At 39.9% G+C, this 24,474-nt stretch overlaps 1 protein-coding gene across 1 annotated transcript in view; it reads left to right on the forward strand.

Moving 5' to 3' along the window:
- LOC132891516 (GRIP and coiled-coil domain-containing protein 2-like) overlaps nt 1–24,474 on the forward strand; it is an 83,210-nt gene that overhangs the window by 53,099 nt on the left and 5,637 nt on the right. Inside the window, 10 exon segments of the mRNA XM_060929178.1 lie at nt 4,888–5,025; nt 9,962–10,083; nt 13,094–13,270; nt 16,419–16,470; nt 16,472–16,637; nt 19,838–19,860; nt 19,862–19,895; nt 19,898–20,023; nt 23,438–23,577; nt 23,757–23,958. Of these exon segments, the coding sequence (XP_060785161.1) occupies nt 4,888–5,025; nt 9,962–10,083; nt 13,094–13,270; nt 16,419–16,470; nt 16,472–16,637; nt 19,838–19,860; nt 19,862–19,895; nt 19,898–20,023; nt 23,438–23,577; nt 23,757–23,958 (1,180 nt within the window).

A 24,474-nucleotide genomic window follows, 5' to 3' on the forward strand; every position in this document is an offset into this window, starting at 1 on the left:
CAAGACATTGTGGGATACAAATTTGAAACAGGAGAGGGAAATGGAGGACATGAGTGTGCGAATGAAACGTGAAAGACCAACTACAGTAACGGAAAGCGAGAAGAAAAGGAAATGGAGAACCAAATTAATAAATATCAGTGGTCAGTGAGCACCTCGGTGTGATCAGCTGTTCATTTAGTGACACTGATGGAACTGTCAGTGCACGGTCAAGGTAAACCTGCGCATGCACACACACACGGACTTCCTCTGTCTGCTTGACTGCGCGAAGCGAGCGATTTCATGCGCATTATTTGCTTGGGAATCCCCTCAAATTAAATAACTTTCCCAGCCACAGAATGGCCTGGGGTTGTGGTTGTTTTTTAGATATTACAGAAATAAACATATAACGACCAAATTTCAAAGGGAACTAAATTTCACAGATTTTATGAATTCGAAAGGCCGTCTACTTTTAAAAGTAATAAACACTGTGGCAGAATGTGAAAAATGCTGTTATTGCACAGTTAACACAGCATGGATGAGTTGTACAGTGTGATAGTGGTGGGTAAGAAGGACCTCCTGTATTGTTCTTTGCTGCACCGTGGCTAGATCAGTCTGAAGCTGAAAGTGCACTGCTTCATGATAAAGTGGTCATTGAGGGGGTGAGGGTCCTTGCTCATGAGCAGCAGTTTAGTCCGCATGCTGTCCTGCAAAACTGCCTCCAGGGAATCCAGATTGGTCCCATTATCTGTCCAGCTTTCCTTTAGAATGTTTGTCCTTCAGTCTGTTTAGTCTGCTGACATCTCCTGCTTTTAGTCTGCGCAGTCTCCTCTTGTAGACTGCCTCAGTGTTGGGTGTCCAAGCCCCAGTCCCTTGTTCAGGTGCACGCCAAGGTACGTATTTGTAGGATTTTTCGACTTCTATCTCCTCCCCAAGGATAGAGGCAGGAACTTTGGTCTTCCAAATCCACCACCATCTCCTTTGCCTTGGCCAATGTTTTTGAATTTCCAAGGCATTAGATGCACCATGGAACACTGAAGACCATCATCAACAAGTACAGAAACTGGTGCACCAAAAACAGGACGGCCCTCCAAAATTGACAAAAGTACAAGAACAATTTCACCTTCCAGCACCATAACAACCCAAAGCAAAGCTCCAAGTCAAGAAAGGACTGGCTTCTATTTGTTTTTCACTTGAATTTTGTTGGTTGCTGTATAATATCAGAGGGGAGCAAGTATCTATCTTGGTTTAATTTTTTACATCACAAAAACATGCAATTTCAACAGGGGTGTGTAGATTTATTATGACCCCAATTCCAGAAAAAGTTGGGATACTGTGGAAAACGTACGACAACAGAATGTGATCTAGCAAAACATGAAAACCTGATATTTTATTGAAAATAGTACAAAGACAACATATCAAATGTTGAAACTAAGAAGTCTTATTGGGTTTGTCTGTTTGTTTGTTTGTTTGTTTGTTTGTTTGTTTGTTTGTTTGTTTGTTTGTTTGTTTGTTTGTTTGTTTTTAAATGTATGCTCATTTTGAATTTCAAAAAAGTTGCGACAGGGGCAACAAAAGACTGAAAAAGTTGTGGAATGTTTTTTTTTTTTTTTTTTTAAACAACCTAATAGGTTAACCCTCTGGGGTCTGAGGGTGTTTTCTGGCACTAATGATTTTGGCATACTCTGATTCTGTTCTCAGTTTCAACAAATCTAAGCAGTATTTTCAAAGTCATATGATATATATATTTTTTGTATTCAGCACAAGTTCAGCTACAACAATATCTATGTAGTATGTATGTCATGATTTGTACTTTAAAAAAATAACAGATAAATGAAGATGTTGTACAAAGCAATTTTAGAACTATGTGTGTGGGGGGGGAACAAAAAAACATAACCTTTCCCATTGGGATGAACTGTTTTGGTCACTTGAGGTGATTCTGTTCATTCTTAGGAATGGATCAAGCACAAAAACCTAAATCTGCTCCATTGATTTAGGCAATTAACTGGCCATCAGAAAATTTATGTCCTATTGTCTTGGGATAAAGGATTGACAGTGGGAAGGATATTCAATGAGAAGTGTAAAAAATTCCGTTCGATGAGAAGAATGAAAACCCCTCCCACTGCCAGCTCTTCATCCCATCAGGTCAGGTGATCAAAACGGTTCATCACAATGGGTAAGATTAATGTTTTTTCATACATTCCAACACACTTCTGAAACTGCTTTTTACAACAGCTTCATTTACCTGGTATTTGACTTTATTTTGGTATTTGACTCTTTTCAGTGTGTCTTGAAATTAACTATTATACTGTTTTACTCAGTTCAGAGCCACAACCAACTCTGTTACACAATTACTCTGTAATTTTGCTCCCACTCCAAATTTTACTCTCTAAACTCAAAATAGAGCAAAATTAACTATTTTTGTGGAAAATACTTTTAACTCTGGAAAAAAATGCGCAGTCATTTTTCCTGTGTATGCATGCGCTGTAGTGTGCGTATCAGCCGATATGCTCATAAGAAATATTTTACACTTGAGTTGATCTTCGGCTGGATGGAGTCGAAGTTCAAAATGACACCGCTCATCAGTGTTGCAGTTCTCAAGATTTAATTGAATCGCTGTCCTGAATCATCCGAAGCGCATAAAATCTGTGTGCTATCTTGCAACAAGTTTTACCTCCAAACAGGCTGCCTAAACTATGGCAGACATATCCTGTTTACAGTGGGCATTCCCACCGCGAAAAAGAAACCAATCGAAACCGAAAGAGTGAAAGTGATTATCATGCCATTACCATGTGAATAGTCATATGAATGCGTAAGTGTGCGCTCAGCGTTCTGACTCGCATGTGACTGAGTAAGGTGACAAGTTTTTATGTTTCACCTAATTTCGGTAATTTTAAAAAATATATTATTTGACAGTGGGCATATAGGAAAGTGTAAAGTATAAAGTTTCCGTTAATATGTTTATCATGCTTGTATGATAAAAATATGCAAAGAGAAATCTAAATACATGATCTACTCATTCTAAACCTGCCAAGTTTCGCAGGCAATGCTCTAGACCCCAGAGGGTTAATTGGCAACAGGTCAGTAAGATGATTGTGTATATAAAGATCATCCCAGAGAGGCAGAGTCTCTCAGAAGTAAAGATGGGGAGGGGTTCACAGCTCTGTGAAAGACTGCGAGGGCAAACAGTTCAACAATTTTAAGAAAAATGTTCCTCAATGTAAAATTGTGAAGAATTTGGGGATCACATCATCTATGGTACATAATATCATTAAAAGATTCAGAGAATCTGGAGAAATCTCTGTCTGCAAGAGACAAGGCTGAAAACTGATATTGGATGCCTGTGATCTTCAGGCCCTCAGGCAACACTGCATTAAAAGCAGACATGCATCTGAAGTGGAAATCACTGTATGGGCTCAGGAACACTTCAGAAAACCATCGTCTGTGCTTTGAAAACAGTTCATTACTGTATCCCCAAATGCAAGTTAAAACCAGATATAGTCAATATCCAGAAACACTGCCACCTTCTCTGGGCCCAAGCTCTTTTACGAAGGTCTGATGAATCAGAAGTAGAAATTCTTTTTAGAAATCATGGACATCACGTCCTCCAGGTGAAAGAGGAGAGAGACCATCTGGCTTGTTATCACCACACAGTTAAAAAGCCAGCATCTCTGATGGTACGAGGGTGCATTAGTGCACATGACATGGGTAGCTTGTACATCTTGAAAGACATCATTAATGCTGAATGATATATACATGTTTCAGAGCAATATGCTGCCATCCAGACAAAATCTTTTTCAGAGAAGGCCTTCCTTCTTTCAGCAAGATAATGCCAAACCACTTTCTGCACATATTAAAACTGCATGGCTCTGTAGTAAAAGAGTCTGGGTGCTAAACTGGCCTGTCTGCAGTCCAGACCTGTCTCCTATTTAAAACATTTGATGCATTATAATGTGCAAAATATGATATCTGGCAAGAATGTGAGAAGATTTCACTTTCAAAACTACAGCTCTCCTCAGTTCTGAAATATTTACAGACGGTTGTTAAAAGTAGAGGTGATGCAACACAATGGTAAACATGCTCCTGTTCCAGCTTTTTTTTTTTTTGAAACGTGTTGCTGGCATCAAATTCAAAATGAGCATATATTTTTCAATAAAGAATAAAATTTCTCAGTTTCAACATTTTGATGTTGTCTTCATACTATTTTCAATGAAATTTAGGGTTTCCATCATATGCAAATCATTTGCATTCTGGTTTTATTTCCGTGTTACACAGCATCTCAATTTTTTTTTTGGAATTGGGGTTGTATACCCACTGTACCGCCAAAGATTTAACAAAATGGCTTAAAGACAACATAGTCTAAGTATTGGAGTGGCCACCAAAAAGTCGTCACCTGAACGCTGTGGCCATAACCCTATATGGGTAGTCGATTAAAGTACCCCAGCTCCTCATCATGCCGGTGTTGAAACGCCATCCATGCTTACTATTTCAGGGGGCTGAATAGTTGGGCTGTCTCCTTATTTCTGCTCTTGCTGTAACAACACCGCAAAGGAAGGAGCTTACCTTTTTTCTTTCTACTACACCGACACAAATGATCGGTCACATGTCTGTCTGTACTTGTAATGACATGTAAGGACAGTGTTGTGAACAGTAAAAGCCAAAGACTACAATCGATGTAGCCTTGACAATGGAGATCCAACAACAGCAAGAAAGAAAAGAGTAGAGCACTATATTTATTGTCTTGAATCCACTTCCTGAACTTGATAATACCAGAAAAAAAGTAGGGAAAAACATGTGCATTGCACTGTGTAGTACTGTGCAAAGAAAATTAACTTCCTGGCAGTCTGTAACGTAAGGAAGTAGAACAGTACTTTTGCTATAAGTGTCTGTGTTTGTGTGTTTTTATCTTAGATTCAGTGTAGTGAACTGACTGCTGATCGGCACAGGCTTCAGGAGCAGCTGAAGTCAGTGAGCGATCAACATCAGAAGTCAGTCACTTCCTACCAGCATCAAGTGACCACTTTACAGAATGATCTGAGCTCGACAAAGGTAAATAAACTCTTCATTCATTTTTTTTTTTGCAAACACTGCAACAGTGGGCTAATCTGTTAGCATGAAAGGCTCTGAGCAAATGGCTCTGGATATTTGAGTGTACAGTCGAACAATTTGGAATGCCTTCTTCATGGTCACCCAACTTTATGCACAAGGCGGAATGTATACAGTACCAGTCAAAAGTTTGTACACCCCTACTCATTCATAGGTGGTTCTGTGTTTTGATTCTCTACTTTCTACATTGTAGAACAATACTGAAGATATTGAAACTATGGAATTATTCTATCCACATTCACTGGATATGAGCAATCGCACACTCTTGATTGGCTACTCTACTACTAGGCTATCAGCTCATATACCATGAGTAGAGAAAAACAAAATGCCGGTGTGTGTTGCTGAACCAACCAAGCATGAAATAAAAACTTTGCTTGAAAACAAACCCCCCCCAAAATACAAAAAAAACAACAACAAAATACGTTGTTATAAAAGTATCTGAAGGTAAGAATTAAAATTTTTTTCCATAATTATTATTATTATTATTATTATTTATTATTATATTTTTCACAAATTGTTAGTCATTTCACCGGGTTGTTTACGTTCTTCATCTTTAAGCATTAAAATTTGTTGATTTTTTATTTTTTTTTAGACTGGTTCAGAAGCTCAAAGAAGTTTGAAAATTACATAACTGAAATGTCCAAGGAAGAATTAAATAAATGTCTAAAGCTATTCTGTACCTCAGCACAACAGTAAGACAGCACTTTCTACAAAAAAAACAGCACTAAAGTCAATTTGTGCAGCCATCGATAGGTTTTTAAGAAGTCTGCATAAGTGGAAATGATTTTGTTGGTCGTTTTGTATAAACTTTTTATTTCTCAAATTTGCAAAAAATAAAAATGCTCGGTTTCTCAAAATCCAGTGAACCCATATAATAAAGCAATTATTCCACTCAATCTCGTCATAAATGGCTTATAGCCATCAGCTATCAGCTCATGTATGACTCGATATCGTGGAATAATTGTTAATTATGCAGTAAACAAAAAAGTGTTTAAATATTTTAGATTCTTCAAAGTAGCCACCATTTACCTTGATGACGCTTTACACACATTTGGCATTATCTTAACCAGCTTCATGAGGTAGTCACCTGGAATGCTTTTCAATTAACAGGTGTGCCTCGTCAAAAGTAAATTAGTGGGATTTATTGCCTCCTTAATGCGTTTGAGATCAAATAGTAAATAATAAAAATACAGTAAATAGCCCGATTCCACACCACAACTATAGTAATCCATATTATATCAAGAACCGCTCAGCTAAGTAAAGAGAAACATCCATCATTACTTTAAGACATGAAGTGTCTGTTAACCAATAAAAATAAAGAAAGAACACTGAATTTGAAGGTGTGTCCAAACTTTTGACTGGTACTGTATGTTTATGCATATTCATTCATGGATACACTAAGTACCTGCTCATGTTACTTTTCTGGGTCTGGTTTTCAGGTTGTGCAAATCATCTGCATGTGGTTTATGCCACTGAGGTTACAAGATTTTTCATGAGTAGAAGTGTCTGAGACAGGTTTCAGGGATAGAAAATGTGGAAGCTGAAGCTGCTCTGCTACGGTACATGATGAGGTATTCATAGAGGCAGTGAGAGTCATTGTTCATGATGAGCAGCAGTTTCGTCAACATGCTGTCCTGGAAAACTAATTCCAGGGAGTTCGTGAGGACCGAAAATAAAATGGCTTCATAGCTCAAGTGTAATACAGTGTAACATGAAAGCAAGAGATAATTTAAAAATAAATAGGGTTTTCACACTTTTATCATGCTATATCTGTTAATTTGATGTGCTCTCCTGTAAGGAAAACATGCCAGCGGTTTAAAGGATAAGCTGACTGAGCATTCATCTGCTACAATTAAAGCTCACATAAATTTAATTATCTCCGCCAGCTGTATTGGAGGAGATTTTCTCCTCTGTATGTTTGCCTGTTCTCAACATACAGTGTCTTGCAAAAGTATTCATCCCCCTTGGTGTTGTCCTTTTTTGTTGGATTACAAGCTGCAATTAAAATGAATTTTTGGAGGGTTAACATAATTTGATTTACACAACATGCCCACCACTTTTAAACATGCAAATTGTGTGCGTTTTTTGTTTTTTTTTAATTGTGATACAAACAATAACTAAGATAAAAAAACAGAAATCTGGAGTGTGCGTAGGTATTCACCTCCTTTCGTCTGAAACCCCTAAATAAGAGCTGGTCCAACAAATTCACTTCATAAGTCACATAATTAGTGGATTAAGGTCCACCTGTGTGCAATCAAAGTGTCACATCATCTGTCACATGATGTCTGTATAAATCAACCTGTTCTGGAAGGACCCTGACTCTGCAACACTACTAAACAAGCAACATGAAAACCAAGGAGCCTCCAAACAGGTCAGAGACAAAGTTGTGAATTATAGATCAGGGTTGGGTTATAAAAAATATCCCAAACTTTGAATATTCCAGGGAGCACCATTAAATCCATTATAGCAAAATGGAAAGAATATAGCACCACTACAACCCTGATGAGAGAAGGTCGCCCACCAAAACTCACAGACCCGGCAAGGAGGGCATTAATCAGAGATCCAACAAAGACACCAAAGATAACACTGAAGGAGCTGCAAAGATCCACAGTGGAGATGGGAGTATCTGTCCATCGGACCACTTTAAGCTGTACACTCCACAGAGCGGGGCTTTATGGAAGAGTGGCCAGAAAAAAGTCATTGCTTATGAAAACACATTTGGAGTTTGCCCAACAACATGTGGCAGACTCCCCAAACACATGGAAGAAGATTCTCTGGTCAAATGAGACTAAAATTGAACTACTTGGCCATCATGGAAAATGCCATGTGTGGCACAAATCCATCACCCTGAGAACACCATTCCTATAGCGAAGCATGGTGGTGGCAGCATCATGCTGTGGGGATATTTTCCATCTGCAGGGACAGGAAAGCTGGTCAGGATTGAAGGAAAGATGGATGGCACTGAACACAGGGCAATTCTGGAGGAAAACCTGTTTGAATCGGCCAGAGGTTTGAGACTGCACTGGAAAAAATTATATCTTGGCAAGCCAAAATATCTTGAAAATAGTTGAAATGATCTAACATTTCCTAGTAGAAGAATACACGACACCAATTCTGAGATTATTAAACCGAGTTCTAGGTTGCAATCAACTTATTCTAAGATGTCTTATCAAGTAAAAATATCTGTCCATGCAGCAAGATAATTTCACTAGTATTAAGTAATTTTCTCCTCAAATTCAGTTTTCAGTTTTTTGCAGTGTGGGACAAAGGTTCACATTCCAGCATGACAATGACCCTAAACATTCTGCTAAAGCTACACTGGAATGATTTAAAGGGAAACATTTAAATGCCTTGAAATGGCCTAGTCAAAGCCCAAACCTCAGTCCAATTGAGAATCTGTGGCATAACTTGAAGATTGCTGTACACCAACACAACCCATCTAACTTGAAGGAGTTGGAGCAGTTTTGCCTTGAGGAATGGACAAAAATCCCAGTGGCTAGATGTGCTAATCTAATAGCGATATTCCCCAAGAGACTTGCAGCTGTAATTGCAGCAAAAGGTGGCTCTATAAGCTATTGACTTTGGGGCTGAATACCTATGCACACTCCCAGATTTCTATTTTTTTTTTCATCTTAATTATTGTTTGTATCACAATAAAACAGGCGGCACGGTGGTGTAGTGGTTAGCGCTGTCGCCTCACAGCAAGAAGGTCCGGGTTCGAGCCCCGTGGCCGGCGAGGGCCTTTCTGTGAGGAGTTTGCATGTTCTCCCCGTGTCCGCGTGGGTTTCCTCTGGGTGCTCCGGTTTCCCCCACAGTCCAAAGACATGCAGGTTAGGTTAACTGGTGACTCTAAATTGACTGTAGGTGTGAATGTGAGTGTGAATGGTTGTCTGTGTCTATGTGTCAGCCCTGTGATGACCTGGCGACTTGTCCAGGGTGTACCCCGCCTTTCGCCCGTAGTCAGCTGGGATAGGCTCCAGCTTGCCTGCGACCCTGTAGAACAGGATAAAGCGGCTAGAGATAATGAGATGAGACAATAAAACAACAATTTGAACCTTTAAAGTTGTAGGCATGTTGTGCAAATCAAATGGTGCTAACCCTCCAAAAATCCATTTTAATTCCAGCTTGTAATGCAATAAAACAGGACAAACGCCAAGGGGGATGAATACTTTTGCAAGACACTGTAACTCAAAAAGTAGTGAACGGATTTTGATGAGCTTTTGAGGAAAAGTGAGCCATGGGCCCAAGAAACAATTGATTTTAGATTTTGATGCAGATCTGAATATGTGGCTTGGCAGCGATATGCACTCTTCTGAGTGCCCTTCTCTTTCATAACTCCTTTTACCGGCTTTAATGCGACAATAATGTTAATTAAGCGTGTCTTATTTAATTATGCATTTCACATTGGCATTGGATGGCATTCCAGTTTTCACCCGTACTTTCAGCTCAATATCAGCATGTCAAGCTTTCAGACAGCAGGGCTGGACTGCTCCTCACTCGAGCTGCTATGTGGTCAAACTCAACCTTGTGCAATTTCTCAACCAAAAACTCAACCATCTTGTGTAATTTCTCAATAGCTCTTAATTCACAATTTACATCCGAGTTCTAAATACAGATGGGTACAGTTTTGGTATTCAATACTTACAGTGCACACCTACCTCAACTCTGAATAGGGTGCAAATTATGCACTGAACAGTACACTCTGATGTAATGCCAGGAATAATAAGGGAATAAAGGTTAAAGGTCTTTTTGTTAAGAAGTATCTGACTTGCAGACACTTCTTAACACATCAATAGATTATGAATTACAGTTACTGTTTAATATTGTTGTAGAAATGTACATTTTTCTGTACTTCTTATATGTGTAATGTAATTTGCAGGCTGAATTTGAGTCCACCAAGTCCGAGTTTGAGGGTTACAAGGTGCGAGTACACAATGTGCTCAAGCAGCAGAAAAATAAGAGCTCTTCTCAAAACGATGGTGACTTTTCCAAACAGGAAAGGTGAGGTTTTCTTCCGTTATTATGCTGTTTATGCTGCATTTGTGTTGCTGATGAGACATCACAATTTCAGTCTTTGGGACGTTTCTTCTGTTGTGCATAATGGGATACAAGGTAATGCATTTCCATTCAAAAATGTAACAGTCATACAGTTTCATGGGCAGGGTTTATTTCACTGTAGTGTTTTAACTGTGTAATAGTGCCATTGTTGCATCACCTTCAGTAAGCACTTGAAATACTGTGGCCCTCATTTACAAAACGAAAACTGGACATGCAGTGGTGGCCAAAAGAGTCAGTATTTACAGTGTTGACCCTTCTTTTTCAAGACTCCTGCAATTCGCTCTGGCATGCTGGAGATCAGCTTCTGGGCCAAATCCTGACTGATGGTAACCCATTCTTGCATAATCAGTGTTTGGAGTTTATCACAATTTTTGGGTTTTTGTTTGTCTACCTGTTTTTTGAGGATTGACTACAGGTTCTCGATGGGATTAAGATCTGGGGGGGTTTCTTGGCCATGGATCCCAAATTTCAATCTTTTGTTCCCCAAGCCACTTAGTTATCACTTTTGCCTTGTGACATGGTGCTCCATCATGCTGGAAAAAGCATCATTCATCACCAAATTGCTCCTGGATCGTTGGGAGAAGTTGCTCTTGAAGGATGTTTTGATACCATTCTTTATTCATGGCAGTGTTCTTAGGCAAAATTGTGAGTGAGTCCACTCCCTTGGATGAGAAACAGTGCCACACATGAATAGTCTCAGGATTCTGTATTGTTGGCATGACACAGGACTCATGGTAGCGCTCACCTTTTCTTCTCCGGACAATCATTTTTCCAGATGTCGCAAACAGTCTGAAGGGGGCTTCATCAGAGAAAATAACTTTACCCTAGGCCTCTACAGACTGCAAAAAGTCCTACAGAAAGTCATTTTCTCTGATCAAGCCCCCTTCGGACTGTTTGGGACATCTGGAAAAATGAGAACCTGTAGTCAATCCTCAAAAAGCGGGTGGACAAACAAAAACCCCAAAATTGTGACAAACTCCAAGCACTGATTATGCAAGAATGGGTTGCCATCAGTCAGGATTTGGCCCAGAAGCTGATATCCAGCATGCCAGGGCGAATTGCAGGAGTCTTGAAAAAGAAGGGTCAACACTGTAAATATTGACACTCTGCATCAACTTGATGTATTTGTCAATAAAAGCCTTTGAAACTTATGAAATGCGTATAACGGTACTTCAGTATACCATTGAAACATCTGACAAAAAGATCTAAAAACACTGAAGGAGCAAACTTTGTAAAAGTCAAAATTTGTGTCAGTCTCAAAACTTTTGGCCACGACTGTACAGTCATTTACACGCAAAGCTCTGCGTTTATTAATGTGGGTGTGAGCAGAGGCTACGATCAAGTCTCACTTCATGTACGGAACTTTTGAGTCAGCATGAACATACAGTGCAGCTTAGTAAAGCTGAGTGGTGAGTTTTTATTAGACCATAGATCATATATCCCTAACACAGGCTCGGTATTTTCAAGTTGTTTGGAATTACCGGGGTTAACAGGTTTTTTTGGTGCAAGATTAATTTCTTTCATTTTGAGCCTACAGTACTTGTTAGTCTAGGTTATGGTAACCTCATTACAAGCAATTAAAAGCAAGGGGTAGTCTAACTGATTTGCAGTGCGACAGGTTAGATGCTTATTCAGTCAGCTGTTCAAAGAAGAACTTTGCCAGTCATCAAATCTCAATAATGGCACTTCTGGCTCTGTTAGAAGACCTAACAGGTGTGAGAGAGTTGTATTTTTTTGGGGGGCCCAGAGATTTTTATAGAGAGTGACGAGTGGCTATTAAGTCGCTTTCATCTCCCAAGGCATCCAGGGTGGTGGTGATGTGTCGGCACAGGGGGCGGAGGATTTTCTCTCTCTCAGCTCGCGGTTGTCTGGCTCTGTGGGGCTCCAGACTGTTTTGTCTTGCTGAAGTTTGAATGCCACAAGTGCCTGGCTCTGATTGATCTGAAACATCATTAAAATGAGGAAGTGGAGAAACACCACAACTGTATCATTTTTGGCGACGAGTTTGAGATCTGGTTGTTCTTTTTTTTTTTTTTCCCCTTTACCTACATGTTAAGATTTGTGCTATAAGCTATTATATTGATCCATCCATTATCTGTAGCCGCTTATCCTGTATAGGGTTGCAGGCAAGCTGAAGTCTGTCCCAGCTGACTATGGGCAAGAGGCGGGGTACACCCTGGACAAGTCGCCAGGTCATCGGCGGGCCTATTATATTCAATGACTCTTATATACAGTATATAGGCTATACATATATCAGATGTATAAATTAAATATTCAAACGTCAGCTGGGGTTTGAATGTTGACAGCAACGCAGTAGTGATTTCTTTCTACACTGTGTTTTTCTGAGTTCCTACGATGCTACTTTTCAGTCTGCCAAATAGAAATGATTAGCGCAATTAAATTTGAAACATTAGAGCTTCTATTTCAAGGGTGGAGAAGTATCTCTTCTTGGCTGTATTACGCTGCTCCATGGTATAAAGGCTGGGGGCATGGCCTATTTATTTAGAGATGAGGTTATTTAAATGATGATTTTTCATCTGCCATGTTTATCAACCCCTGATCATTCTTACACTGGGCTGGCGAGATATGAATGTTTCATGAATCACACATGAACCCTGTCGTACGATGATTTATACTCGGATCTGCACTAGTTATCAATCTACATGAAATTAAGAGTGATAAATGAGGGCCAGCGAGTAAAAGTGAGATTAATTATGTACATAAAGCTTTAATCTGAAATTCAGTGACTGAAAGTTAGGTTTTGTGCAAACATACTGTCCAATATGTGTGCATTTGGTGCAATCCTGGTGTCAAGTATCTCACATTTTTGCAGTGCAACTCTTAATTTCTTAAGGTTTATGCAGTTCTCTAATAGGTTAAAGCAGTTGTGATGATACACACAGTAACACGTCAAGCACTAACTGATATTCTGTGTATTTTTTGCACTGAGCAGGGAGAACATGGAGACCATGCTGGAGCAGTTGAGGTCCAAACTGCAAGAAAGTCAACTTAATGCACAGAGCTGCAATGTCGAGCTGCAGCAGCTTCAGACTGAATATGACACACTTTTGGAGCGTCACAACAAAATGTTGCAGCAGACCATCACTAAAGAGGCAGAACTGAGAGATAGGTAAACAGGAGCTGGTTTTATTGAACCTTATTTACTAATGCATTTTATAAAGGTATGTGTTTGGATGAAAACAGTAGAGCTAATGAAAGCATAGCAAATTCTTACGAGTATATACATGCGTATGTGCTACTGTTTCAAATAGGAGTGCCGAGGGTTGACTCGTGACTTTAAAGATGAACGTTTACATCCCAGTACTGCTTGAGAGCCACTGTTGTGGTTCTGCCTCTCTCGTAAAAGCACTTAGGATAAATGTGTCCAGAATGTGAACTCTAATTCAAGGGTGTTTACAGCAAACTGAAGTGATGTAATATCTGAAGTGTTCAAATAGTCAAACTGGATAAACCTGGAAGTGAAAAGTCCTTAACAGGGCTAGCAGAGTTGAGGTTATTGCTCATGCTATCTAAAAATATGAAGCCAAGTATCTGAAAAGGCAAGATGGGACAAGACGAGGCACCGGGTTTCTACGTCCAGACCCTTTCCACACCTGACCCATCATAAGCACCCCCCACACCTGCGTACCTGAACTGTATACCTTGTTTAAAAATTCTATTTTCAGAAAGGCTATATTGATGGAGGATGTGGTTGAACATGGTCTCTGCAGTTGGGTATACAGTGGGAACACCTGGAAGAGGGACAAGTTGGTATATCCTCAAGAATGTCCCAGCAGGCAGTAGATGAGGACTTTTTGGGAGCGTATATTGAGATGTTGGGTACATATGACTCCCAAGCATCTTTTTATCAAATAATATGATAAGCCTGGCTCAAAAAGCCGCATCACTTTCTTGATTGGTCTGTCACATTGTCTTGGGCTGCAACTGTGGCTGCAGTGATTTCTTGCTCAATATCCCAAAGGGTGGAACTGACCAAGTGGGTGGGCGGAAGGATCATTGGGATTCTGCGGCATAGATCATAGATATGAGAAAGCATCAGCCTTGGTATAGTTACATGATGGGTAATTGTAAAGTACAAAGGAATGCAAAAACATTGCGCACCAGGCTTAGTAAGGAATGAGAAGTTGGGCTCTCCAGAGTACTCCCAGGCTGGCTGAACCGAGAGTACATTTGAAGGGATAATGAGCTGCACTTTAGCTCCTTCAGGGATAGCTACGTGGCTAAGAGTTTGGATCTGTCTTGTTACCACTGGGACAACATGACCCCGACTCCCACCTCAGAGGCATCCACCTTGACCACAGTCATGGGGTCTGGAAGACAAAGAATAAGGTTGTGATAAAGGGATTAAGGGAAAGAAATGCCGAAGATCCTGGTTAATATTGGGAAGATATTTTCAAGCCCCACTTGCCTCTGAAGATCCCAAACAGTCCTTGGACACAGCAAGTCCTACACTCCTTGCACCTTGTGGCCCTCCATGCATACACCTCAGTGTGGGGAAATAAGGAATTTTAAGCAGACTGTCGCAGGACAGACAAGTCTGAAATGTTGTCTGTCCGTCCAAATTTCAGCCTGTCCGAATGACAGGCCAAAGGGCCGGAACAGTGCAGCCGGTGGTCTGGAGCCTGCCTTAAGGCCCCAGAAGTTGAAGGGTTTTAGATGCCTGGAGATGGCTTCTCAACAATTTCCAGGCCCATTTTTGTGATCTTCAAAGGCCAAATTATACTAGATATTAGTTGCTAATTACACTACAGATTGAATATAATTTACAAGAAAATGTCAGAAGAGTCAAGAAAAACATGCTTAAAGTTGTATCCAAGAAAACAGTAGCACACACAGGTCAGTTCCGTGTCTAGAAAAAAGTATGGGGGAGCAAGGATGTTCCAGTTGGTTACAACATAATGTATTCACCCAGTATAACATTTTGGAAGAAAATTAGAAGTAGATTAGACCCATATCTTTACAATTTTTCATGGACCATCCAGTTTGATGTTTTTGAAATGCAGACGGACAATTTAATGTGAAAGTCAGTGTCCGCCGGTCCGGCCTTATATCTCACACTGCACCTCCAGGGGAAAGGGTGTAACCTCAGTTAGATACAGTGGTCAGATGGAATTGATTCTTTCTGCTATTACTGGACATCTAGCTTTTTTCCCTGTTTATAAGCAACTAATATACCCATTTGGAAAAGTATACAAGTTCTTTACAGTATGTAGACCATGATGAACCTGTGGAGAATGTCAGAGAAGATCTTGTTAGGTGGATTCAAACTATTCTTCATTGGCTTCTTTTTTTAAGCTCTTGGGCTTATGGTAGTGTATCGATAAAGCTGCCCGCTTTTTCTCAAATATATTATTGCTGAAATGTTAAGAGTTATTATTCCAAAACAAACAGGTGCTTCAGAAGAGGAGGATATTTCTTCCATATCGGATTTGCTTACAGATAACTTGGGCTTGGCATAATAAAGGTGCAGGCAGGTTATGGGTAGTTTAGATGATCTGCAAGATGGTTGGTGGTTTATCTTTCTTTCTTTCTTTCTTTCTTTCTTTCTTTCTTTCTTTCTTTCTTTCTTTCTTTCTTTCTTTCTTTCTTTCTTTCTTTCTTTCTTTCTTTCTTTCTTTCTTTCTTTCTTTCTTTCTTTCTTTCTTTCTTTCTTTCTTTCTTTCTTTCTTTCTTTCTTTCTTTTCTTTCTTTCTTTCTTTCTTTCTTTCTTTCTCTTTCTTTCTTTCTTTCTTTCTTCTTTCTTTCTTTCTTTCTTTCTTTCTTTCTTTCTTTCTTCTTTCTTTCTTTCTTTCTTTCTTTCTTTCTTTCTTTCTTTCTTCTTCTTTCTTTCTTTCTTTCTTTCTTTCTTTCTTTCTTTCTTTCTTTCTTCTTTCTTTCTTTCTTTCTTTCTTTCTTTCTTTCTTCTTCTTTCTTTCTTTCTTTCTTTCTTTCTCTTTCTTTCTTTCTTTCTTTCTTTCTTTCTTTCTTTCTTTCTTTCTTTCTTTCTTTCTTTCTTTCTTTCTTTCTTTCTTTCTTTCTTTCTTTCTTTCTTTCTTTCTTCTTTCTTTCTTTCTTTCTTTCTTTCTTTCTTTCTTTCTTTCTTTCTTTCTTTCTTTCTTTCTTTCTTTCTTTCTTTCTTTCTTTCTTTCTTTCTTTCTTTCTTTCTTTCTTTCTTTCTTTCTTTCTTTCTTCTTTCTTTCTTTCTTTCTTCTTTCTTTCTTTCTTTCTTCATTTATTTATTTATTTATTTATTTATTTATTTTTACCCCCAATCTCAGGTTACTGTCGCTGCATTCAGAGAATGTAGCACTAAAATCTGAGCACAGCCAGTTCAGTAGCACAACTAACAGCACAAATAGAAACATTACGTAGTAGTTTCCGCGAGCAGCTGCACCAATTGCAGGATGAACATCGCAGCACGGTAGAGACCCTGCAGCACCAGATCACCTGCCTGGAGACCCAGCTGTTCCAGCTGCAAAAAGAGCCTGCCACCTCTGGTAAGAGTAATTTTTATATCAAGTTTTGCCATGGTCAATTTTCCCAAAATTGTTTGAATATGTAATTATTTCTTATACTTGGTTCATGCTGAAACATTGGTAAATTGATGAAAAGAGCACAGGATTGTGGAAAAGGTTGTTGTTTGTTTGTTTGTTTGTTTGTTTGTTGTTTTATATAAATACATCGTGATGTGATGAGTGTCCTTAGCAGTTAATGGATTGGCTCAGTTTTTGCCAAGCTTAAAAATGGTTAAAACAAAAGTATTCCATATATAATAATCCAAATGAATTACAGTTACTACTTGCAGCTATATTACACTGCAACCCCGCTATAACAAACACTTTTACTATGAACTTTTGCATTTAATGAACTAAGTTTGTGTCCCCGTCTTTAATAAAAATGAGTCTGAGTCTTAAAAAATAAAAAATCACTGAGCCATGCGCTGCTCTTCCCCCAAAAGACAAACAATAAGTAATCAATTTCACAGCCAAGTTAACAATACATGTTAACTGCATAAAACAAAGGCTAATGAATCTTGCTTAGGTGTAGATCACAACAGTTATCGAGAACAGTGATCACTAACTTAAAAAAATCCCTTAAAGGACTTTATTTTACGAGCCAAAAGCAGTTTTACTCAAGTCTTTACTCCATAAGCACTGTCCTCATGGCTACTCGTAAGCCTAAGATACTCTCCGTCTGTCAGAAAATGCAGGTGATAGAAGGATGTAATCTCTGGAAGAGTTTTATTTAAAAACACACTGGCAAACAGATTCAAATCAGAGTCGAGAAACAGGCAATAGTCAGGTGAGGCACAGACAGGATATCAAAGGTGGAAACAAAGGGCAAAATACAAAACGGAGTCAGAAACCAGAATATCAACACCATGCTACAAAAGGCTTGGCAACACAGGACACAAGGTACAACATGTATACTTCGCAAAGTCTGTGGTAGTGAGAGTTCCTTATAAGCATGCGCTGTGATTGCGCTCTCATCTGGAACAGGTGCATGGCAATTAGTCCTAATGCGTATATGAGTAGCAGGTCAAGGTGTGCTGCTGCACACGCGCGGGCATGACACCATCGAAGACAAACTTCATATCCTAGACTGTCTAAAGCATTGTGAGAAAGCAACAAATTTGTCTAAAGAATATGGTATCCTGAAAAATTTAATTTAAATTTTTAAAGAAAAGAGCTCCGAGACTTCATCAGTAACTACAATCAACATAATGGGCTGAAAAGAGAGATGTGGCAAGTAAACAGTGAGTGTGACTTTATTATGTTTAAGAGTGACTTATTTGCTTTACTTCATTAATATGGAGTGAATTAAGCATCAATAGAAATTAAACACAGTTAGTCTTGTTTTACATGAGTGAGTGAGTGGTGTGACAAGTGAGTCATTTCAGTATTGCAAACTTTTCGGTATAATGAACTAGGATTTGGACGTCCCCCATGAAGTTTGTTATAGCGGGGTTGCAGTGGATTTAATTCTCGTGAAGGGGGCCAAGCACTTTTACACACCATCCTTTAATGATGGACAAAGATCAGAGGACACTGGGACCATCAGCACTTGTTCCCAAGGAGATATACTAGATTTGGAAGCAAACTCTGTTGCTAAGATAGTGCCTCGTTTCCTGGTTTCAACATGTGTTTGGTGTCAACATGGTAGCATGGTGGTATCTGTTGAACTTGGCTTGACCAAAAGAATTATAGGAAAGTGGAATCACATATTTGTCGTGTTTCATTGCATTATTACTGTAAACATATGTCCAAATTTAAGTCTGGATATAGATTGAAATGTATCCCTAATGAGCAAGCCAGAGACAATGGTGGCAAGGAAGAAACCTTGGGAGAAATCAGCCTTAAAATGGAACACATCCTCTTCTGGTGACACCAGATAGTGTGATTCGGTCAATACTCATGTAGGTATATACTATAGAGTCAAACAGTAACATTAACTGTGCTGAAAAGACTTGAGTATGAGCATATCCCATATCATAACCTTCATAAACGGTGTATGAAGCGTTCTATGGGCTGCCAAAGATTTCCATGTGGAAGTGTACTACTACTACTACTACTACTACTACTAATAATAATAATAATAATATGGGTGCAAGCAGTGATCTGCAGGTTGTAAGCACTCCTCAAAAATAGCTGCTGAGAGCTCATTGGCTGAAGGGCGGCCATATTTTTGAAGTAATTCTGCAATGATTGATGCAGCACACCAAATCCTCACCCCTTTCTAACCAACAGGGAATGGGTTCTTGAACCAGTTCTGTTCAGAATCCTTTGAACCTTGGTGCCAGCTAGTGAACCAGCCCACGTTTTCACCAGTTTTGATCAGAGCTGTTGTAATCAAGGATGGCATCATGAACGGAGGGCGTTGCACAATTTCCAAAGGGAGTAAACCATAGTAGCAAGATGGCAGAGCGCATTGATTTATCTTTTGTTCTGTTCGTGCAGATATTTGTTTTTGGGGTGTTTTTTTTTTCCTGAAGATGTGTCCTTTTCTATTGCTGTGCTCTGCTTCCCCTCCAAGCTAATGACACGCACACTAATGTCATAATGGTCTGTGCTGGAAAAACAAGCTATAGTTTGGTTCCAGCTGGGAACCAAGTTTTCAGGTTCCAAACCAATTTATTTTTGGTCGAAATGCTCTGAACGGTGAAAATTTGCTGGGGCGACAAGAACGGAACCTGTTCCCTGGTGGTCGAAAAGGGGTAACATTTGGGAGCTCCCTATTCGTGGTGGCTACATTCTTAGATTGAATTTAGAGAGCCTAAACTGCAGATAATAGTGGTGTGTGTGTGTTTTTTAAATATATATATATATATATATATATATATATATATATATATATATATTATATATATATATAAAGCTTGTTTTTCATGTACATACAGACCTCTGATAAAGTTTAATTTATAAATTACACTCAATATGACAACAGCTGTCACAAATAATAAAATAAAACAATTCTAACAATATATTGTAGTAAAAGTTATGTGAATGTGGTTTGTGTCCTCTCACAAACAAACAAACAAACTGGATTCTGATGTTTCCACTTAATAATTTTGGCCTGGAGTAAACCTCAGATAACCAAAACCATGGTTACCGAGTCAGCAGATATGGCGTTCCCACTGTATATGTTGTTCCGAATAAGGCTCATATCTCAAACACTTTAATCTCTTTTGCCGCTTCAGCTGCTCAGCAACAGAACAAGAACGCCGCAGTCCGAGAAGAAGGTTGTGGACCTGCCTTTGTTGAGATGAACATGGCGCGAGAGGAAGGTGAGGGAATGGAGACAGCAGAAACTGAGTCAGTCTCTACAGCAGGGACTCCCCCACCCAGTCTCGAACAGCTCCTCACTTCACCCGACCCCAAACATGGTAACGTTTTTATTCCGCTGTTATTCCTTGTTTTTTTTGTTGTTTGTTTCTTTTTCCATTATCATGATATTCTTGCACAGTAGATGTTTTTACAGTGCAGGTGTTAACTGCTGTAGTTATAGCTGTCTAAGTAAGCTCCTCAAATGGGCTGGGGTAACTTGGAATCACATGGATCGTGCTTGTTACAATTTCTGTGAGTGTTGTGTTGTGAGTTTTGGTACCTAATATCACATGTATTTTAATGGAAAGTCTGAATATTTTTTAAATAAATAATTTAGCTCCGTCTAAATGTAGAGTCACTCAAGAACTAGCTGTTTTAGCTGTAAAGAACACAGTACTGAAATCTCAGCTACTGTGGGGAGTTCTTGTGGAGTTGAATTTATTTAATACGGTGTTGCCGGCTGCTTTTCTAAAAAAAAAGTGTGTTTTTTTTCAGCAGTGTAGTTTATTTATTGCCATGAATGTTACAAATTGCATTGCTGCCAAAATGATGAACATAAAAAGCACAAATTAACATCATCATGAAAGTAAATCAGTCATTCAGAAGTGAAATTTTCTCATTAATTTTATTGTGTTATGCCAACACTGAGGAAGAGAATGTTTATATGAGGCATACAGAAATATAAAGCCGTACTGAAGTAGATAATCAAAATAAGGCTCTGCGAGCTGTTTAAAATAAAATGCTAAAGTCTTGTACGTCATTTTTAAAAAAAAAAGCGAACAGAATGTTTAGCAATTCTGGCAAATATATATATATATATATATATATATATATATATATATATATATATAAATTTTTTTTTTTAAAGATTTTTTGGGGGCTTTTTTCACCTTTATTGGATAGGACAGTGTAGAGACAGGAAATGAGCTGGAGAGAGAGACGGGGAGGGATCGGGAAATGACCTCGGGTCGGAATCGAACCCGGGTCCCCGGATTTATGGTATGGCGCCTTATCCACCTGAGCCACGACGCCCCTGAGGTTATCACAATTTATCATTAAACTATACATGCCTTTTTTCATTGTTCTACACAATTACAAAACTTCAATATTGAAATAAAGTTTATAAAAAACTGTGAAGTTTATTGCACCCCCTTGCGTTGTGGCGGTGAATAACATCACGCACGCCTATTACTCCCTGCTCAACGATAAATTACAACTGTCTGCGAAAAGCTATCTGCGAAAGCCTTGTTGCAAGAGCAAGCAGAGCCCTTTATGGCCCTTTTCCACTACCCTTTTTCAGCTCACTTCAGCTCGCTTCAGCTCACTTCAGCCCGACACGGCTCGCGTTTCGACTACCAAAAACCAGCACGACTCAGCTCGCTTCAGCCCTGCTTAGCCCCTAAAACTCTCACCATTTTGGAGTGGGGCTGAAGCGAGCCAAACCGTGCCGAGTGAGTCTGGGGGCGTGAGCAGACACTCCCCTGTGCACTGATTGGTGAGGAGGAGTGTCCTCACATGCCCACACACGCCCCGCGAGCACGCTGGGATCTGTAAACACCGCAAACCCGGAAGAATAATAATTATGAATTACGAGAATTTCTGAAGCCTTATGCGCCTCGCCTCATCTATACGCTCTTGCCAGTATCTGTCCGCGTTGTCGGTGACAACAAGCCACAGCACCAAGACCAGCAACACTAACGACTCCATGTCCTCCATGTTTATTGTTTACTATCCGGGTCGTGAGACTACCGCTTAAAAGATCACTGAATCAGTGACATACAGAGCATCGTGGACGAGTTCGCGGAGCGCAAGGCTCGTCGTATGCCCTTCAAATAATGCGCGCAGTAGGCTATTGATGTTTTATTATGAGCCATGTACAGTATGTCGCCTAATGTTTTTTTGTTTCTGAGTTACATGTTCGTTTGAAGGACTTAATGTACAAAATAACATAGTTGCACCCCGTAGTGTTGAAATTGGTAAACACAGTGCATTCAGTGAGGTTTGCACCGCCCTCCTTTTATTTCTGACTCTTCCTGTCACTGTTGCAACCTCTGAGCGCTCATTCGTATGCCCTTCAAATAATGTGCGCAGTAGGCTATTGATGTTTTATTATGAGCCATGTACAGTATCCTAATGTTTTTTGTTTCTGAGTTACATGTTCGTTTGAAGGACTTGATGTACTAAATAACATAGTTGCACCCGGTAGTGTTGAAATTGGTAAACACCGCAGTTGCGGACATTTTGTAGCCTAAAATGATGTTATGATAAGCTTTAATAAAGGGCCCGGTCATTTGCCCCGCCCCCGGCCCGGCTCTGACTTGTTCCGCCACTGTCACTGATGTCACTGTTTGCGCTGCTTAACGACATCACGTGACGTCCACCCACTTTCGCTAACTCCACCCAATGTGTCCACCCACTTCCAGCCAGCACGGTTCAGCGCGGTTGTAGTCGAAATGCAACTCCAACAGCCCCGCTCAGCTCGACTCAGCTCGACTCGGCACGGCACGGCTCAGCCGCGTTTGTAGTGGAAAAGCGGCATTAGTCCACTGAGCCACGACACCCCCGGCAACAATATATTTTAATTAGTGCTGTCAAAAATGTTGCGTTATTATCGCATTAACTTGACTCAATTTTAACGGCGATAATTTTTTTTATCGCGAGATTAACGCTCTGTGACATGATGTAGGTTTTTCATAAGCTTTTGAAACTGCCAGGAACTTGGAACAGAACAGAGACTTTGCTTAGAAAAACGATAGCAGCTAGACTGTAATGTCACGCCCCGCACAGCCAGAGTCCTCTGCCCTCCCCCCAAAGAACCAGCGCGGGCAGCTCACGCTGCCGCGCCTCGGGACGAAGAGCCACGGTGCTCGGCTTAGGTTTCGTTTTCCCATCGGCGGCTCCAGCCCGACTTTGCAGTGGCTGTGACAAGACGTGTTATACGGAGCCGTAGTAACTCGTCCCCTCACTTTTAATTACCCGAGCACATGCCTTAACGCAAAGCGTGCGCACGGGTTATAACTCGTGTGCACGCATTAATATCTCGTGCACACGCCTTATACATCGTTCCCACGCTTTATTTTTTTATTCACCATGTCCCCTCTACGGCTCCGTAGTGTTATGCTCTGCAATAAATAAAAAAAAAACCACTGGTACAAAGCAAGCCCATTCACTTTATGCTGATAAGAGAATTACAATGGTTTTTCATGTGACAAAAATGTGCGATTAAATTGCGATTAATCGCGAGTTAACTATGACAGTCGCGACATTAATCGCGATTAAATATTTTAATCGCTTGACAGCACTAATTTTAATGCTTGTTGCCCTCTAGATTTTTTCCACTGATGGTTTACTTTCATGTCTCAGTTTTCATGTTGGTCTAATATAATTATGTTTAGAAACTGTCATGAATGCTGGTTACGCAGCTTATGTGTTATGTATTTCGGGTATGTTATTTTGTGTGTGCGTGCATGCAGAGCCCTTTGTGTGGCAGGTGGAGCCCACGAAAGAGGAGCTAACTAGCAAACTGAATACAGCCACACGCAGTATGGAGCACATGAACAGCCTGTTACATGAGAGTGAAGCCACCAACGCCATGCTCATGGAGCAGATCAACGTGAGCAATTTATTATTATCATGAATCCTCAGCTGTATGCGTGCAGCATTCATGTGCTTGCAAAGGAAAGGATCTACTGTTTTTGGAAAATAGCATTAAATTTTTGTCATGTTCAGTATCCTAAAGCATAGAATTCCAGCCACCACACTGCTCTAATTGATTGACTATTTTCTGTATAGCTCTTGAAGAGTGAAATGCGTCGTCTGGAGCGGAATCAGGAGCGAGAGAAATCTGTTGCAAACCTGGAGTATCTGAAAAATGTCTTGCTGCAGTTTATCTTCCTTCATGCTGGCAGTGAGAAGCAGGCGCTGCTGCCTGTCATACATACCATGCTGCAACTCAGCCCAGAAGAGAAGAGCAAACTTTCTGCAATTGCACACGGTAGGTTAATTAGTGTCTGTGTCTAAAGTCTGATTTCATGGGGAAAAAACTGCATCATTAAAATGCATCATATACATTTATAGATACTACAGAACCTTAAATTGGTAATGCCAGCAGTGCCTGCTGTGCGAGAAGCGCCTATCCATTTACATAGTAAATTGCAAATTTTCGATCGCCATGTACCAACATAAAAAGTACGTTCAGCTTCACGAGAGTTGGGTATTTTATAGAAAAAAACCTGAATTTTCAGAATATGTACTCAGATTTGCATGATACTAATTACTTTTGACACGGCAATCTTTTTTCTGAATGTTGACAGTGAAACCGCTGAGTGCAGCCATGTTGGATTTTGGTTGAAATCCGATGATGTGCCATTCCTGTGACATTAGACTGTAGCTCGCTTTCTATTGGTCGACACTGGCCGAAATTGATACCAGAGGTCAGGAGCAATCATGACCCCTGGTGGACCTTTTCGTGGTAATTTCGGTCAAACCGGAAACCGGCCAGAGACAGCGG

This window comes from Neoarius graeffei, chromosome 9 (assembly GCF_027579695.1).
Source record: "Neoarius graeffei isolate fNeoGra1 chromosome 9, fNeoGra1.pri, whole genome shotgun sequence".
Taxonomy (NCBI): Eukaryota; Metazoa; Chordata; class Actinopteri; order Siluriformes; family Ariidae; genus Neoarius; species Neoarius graeffei.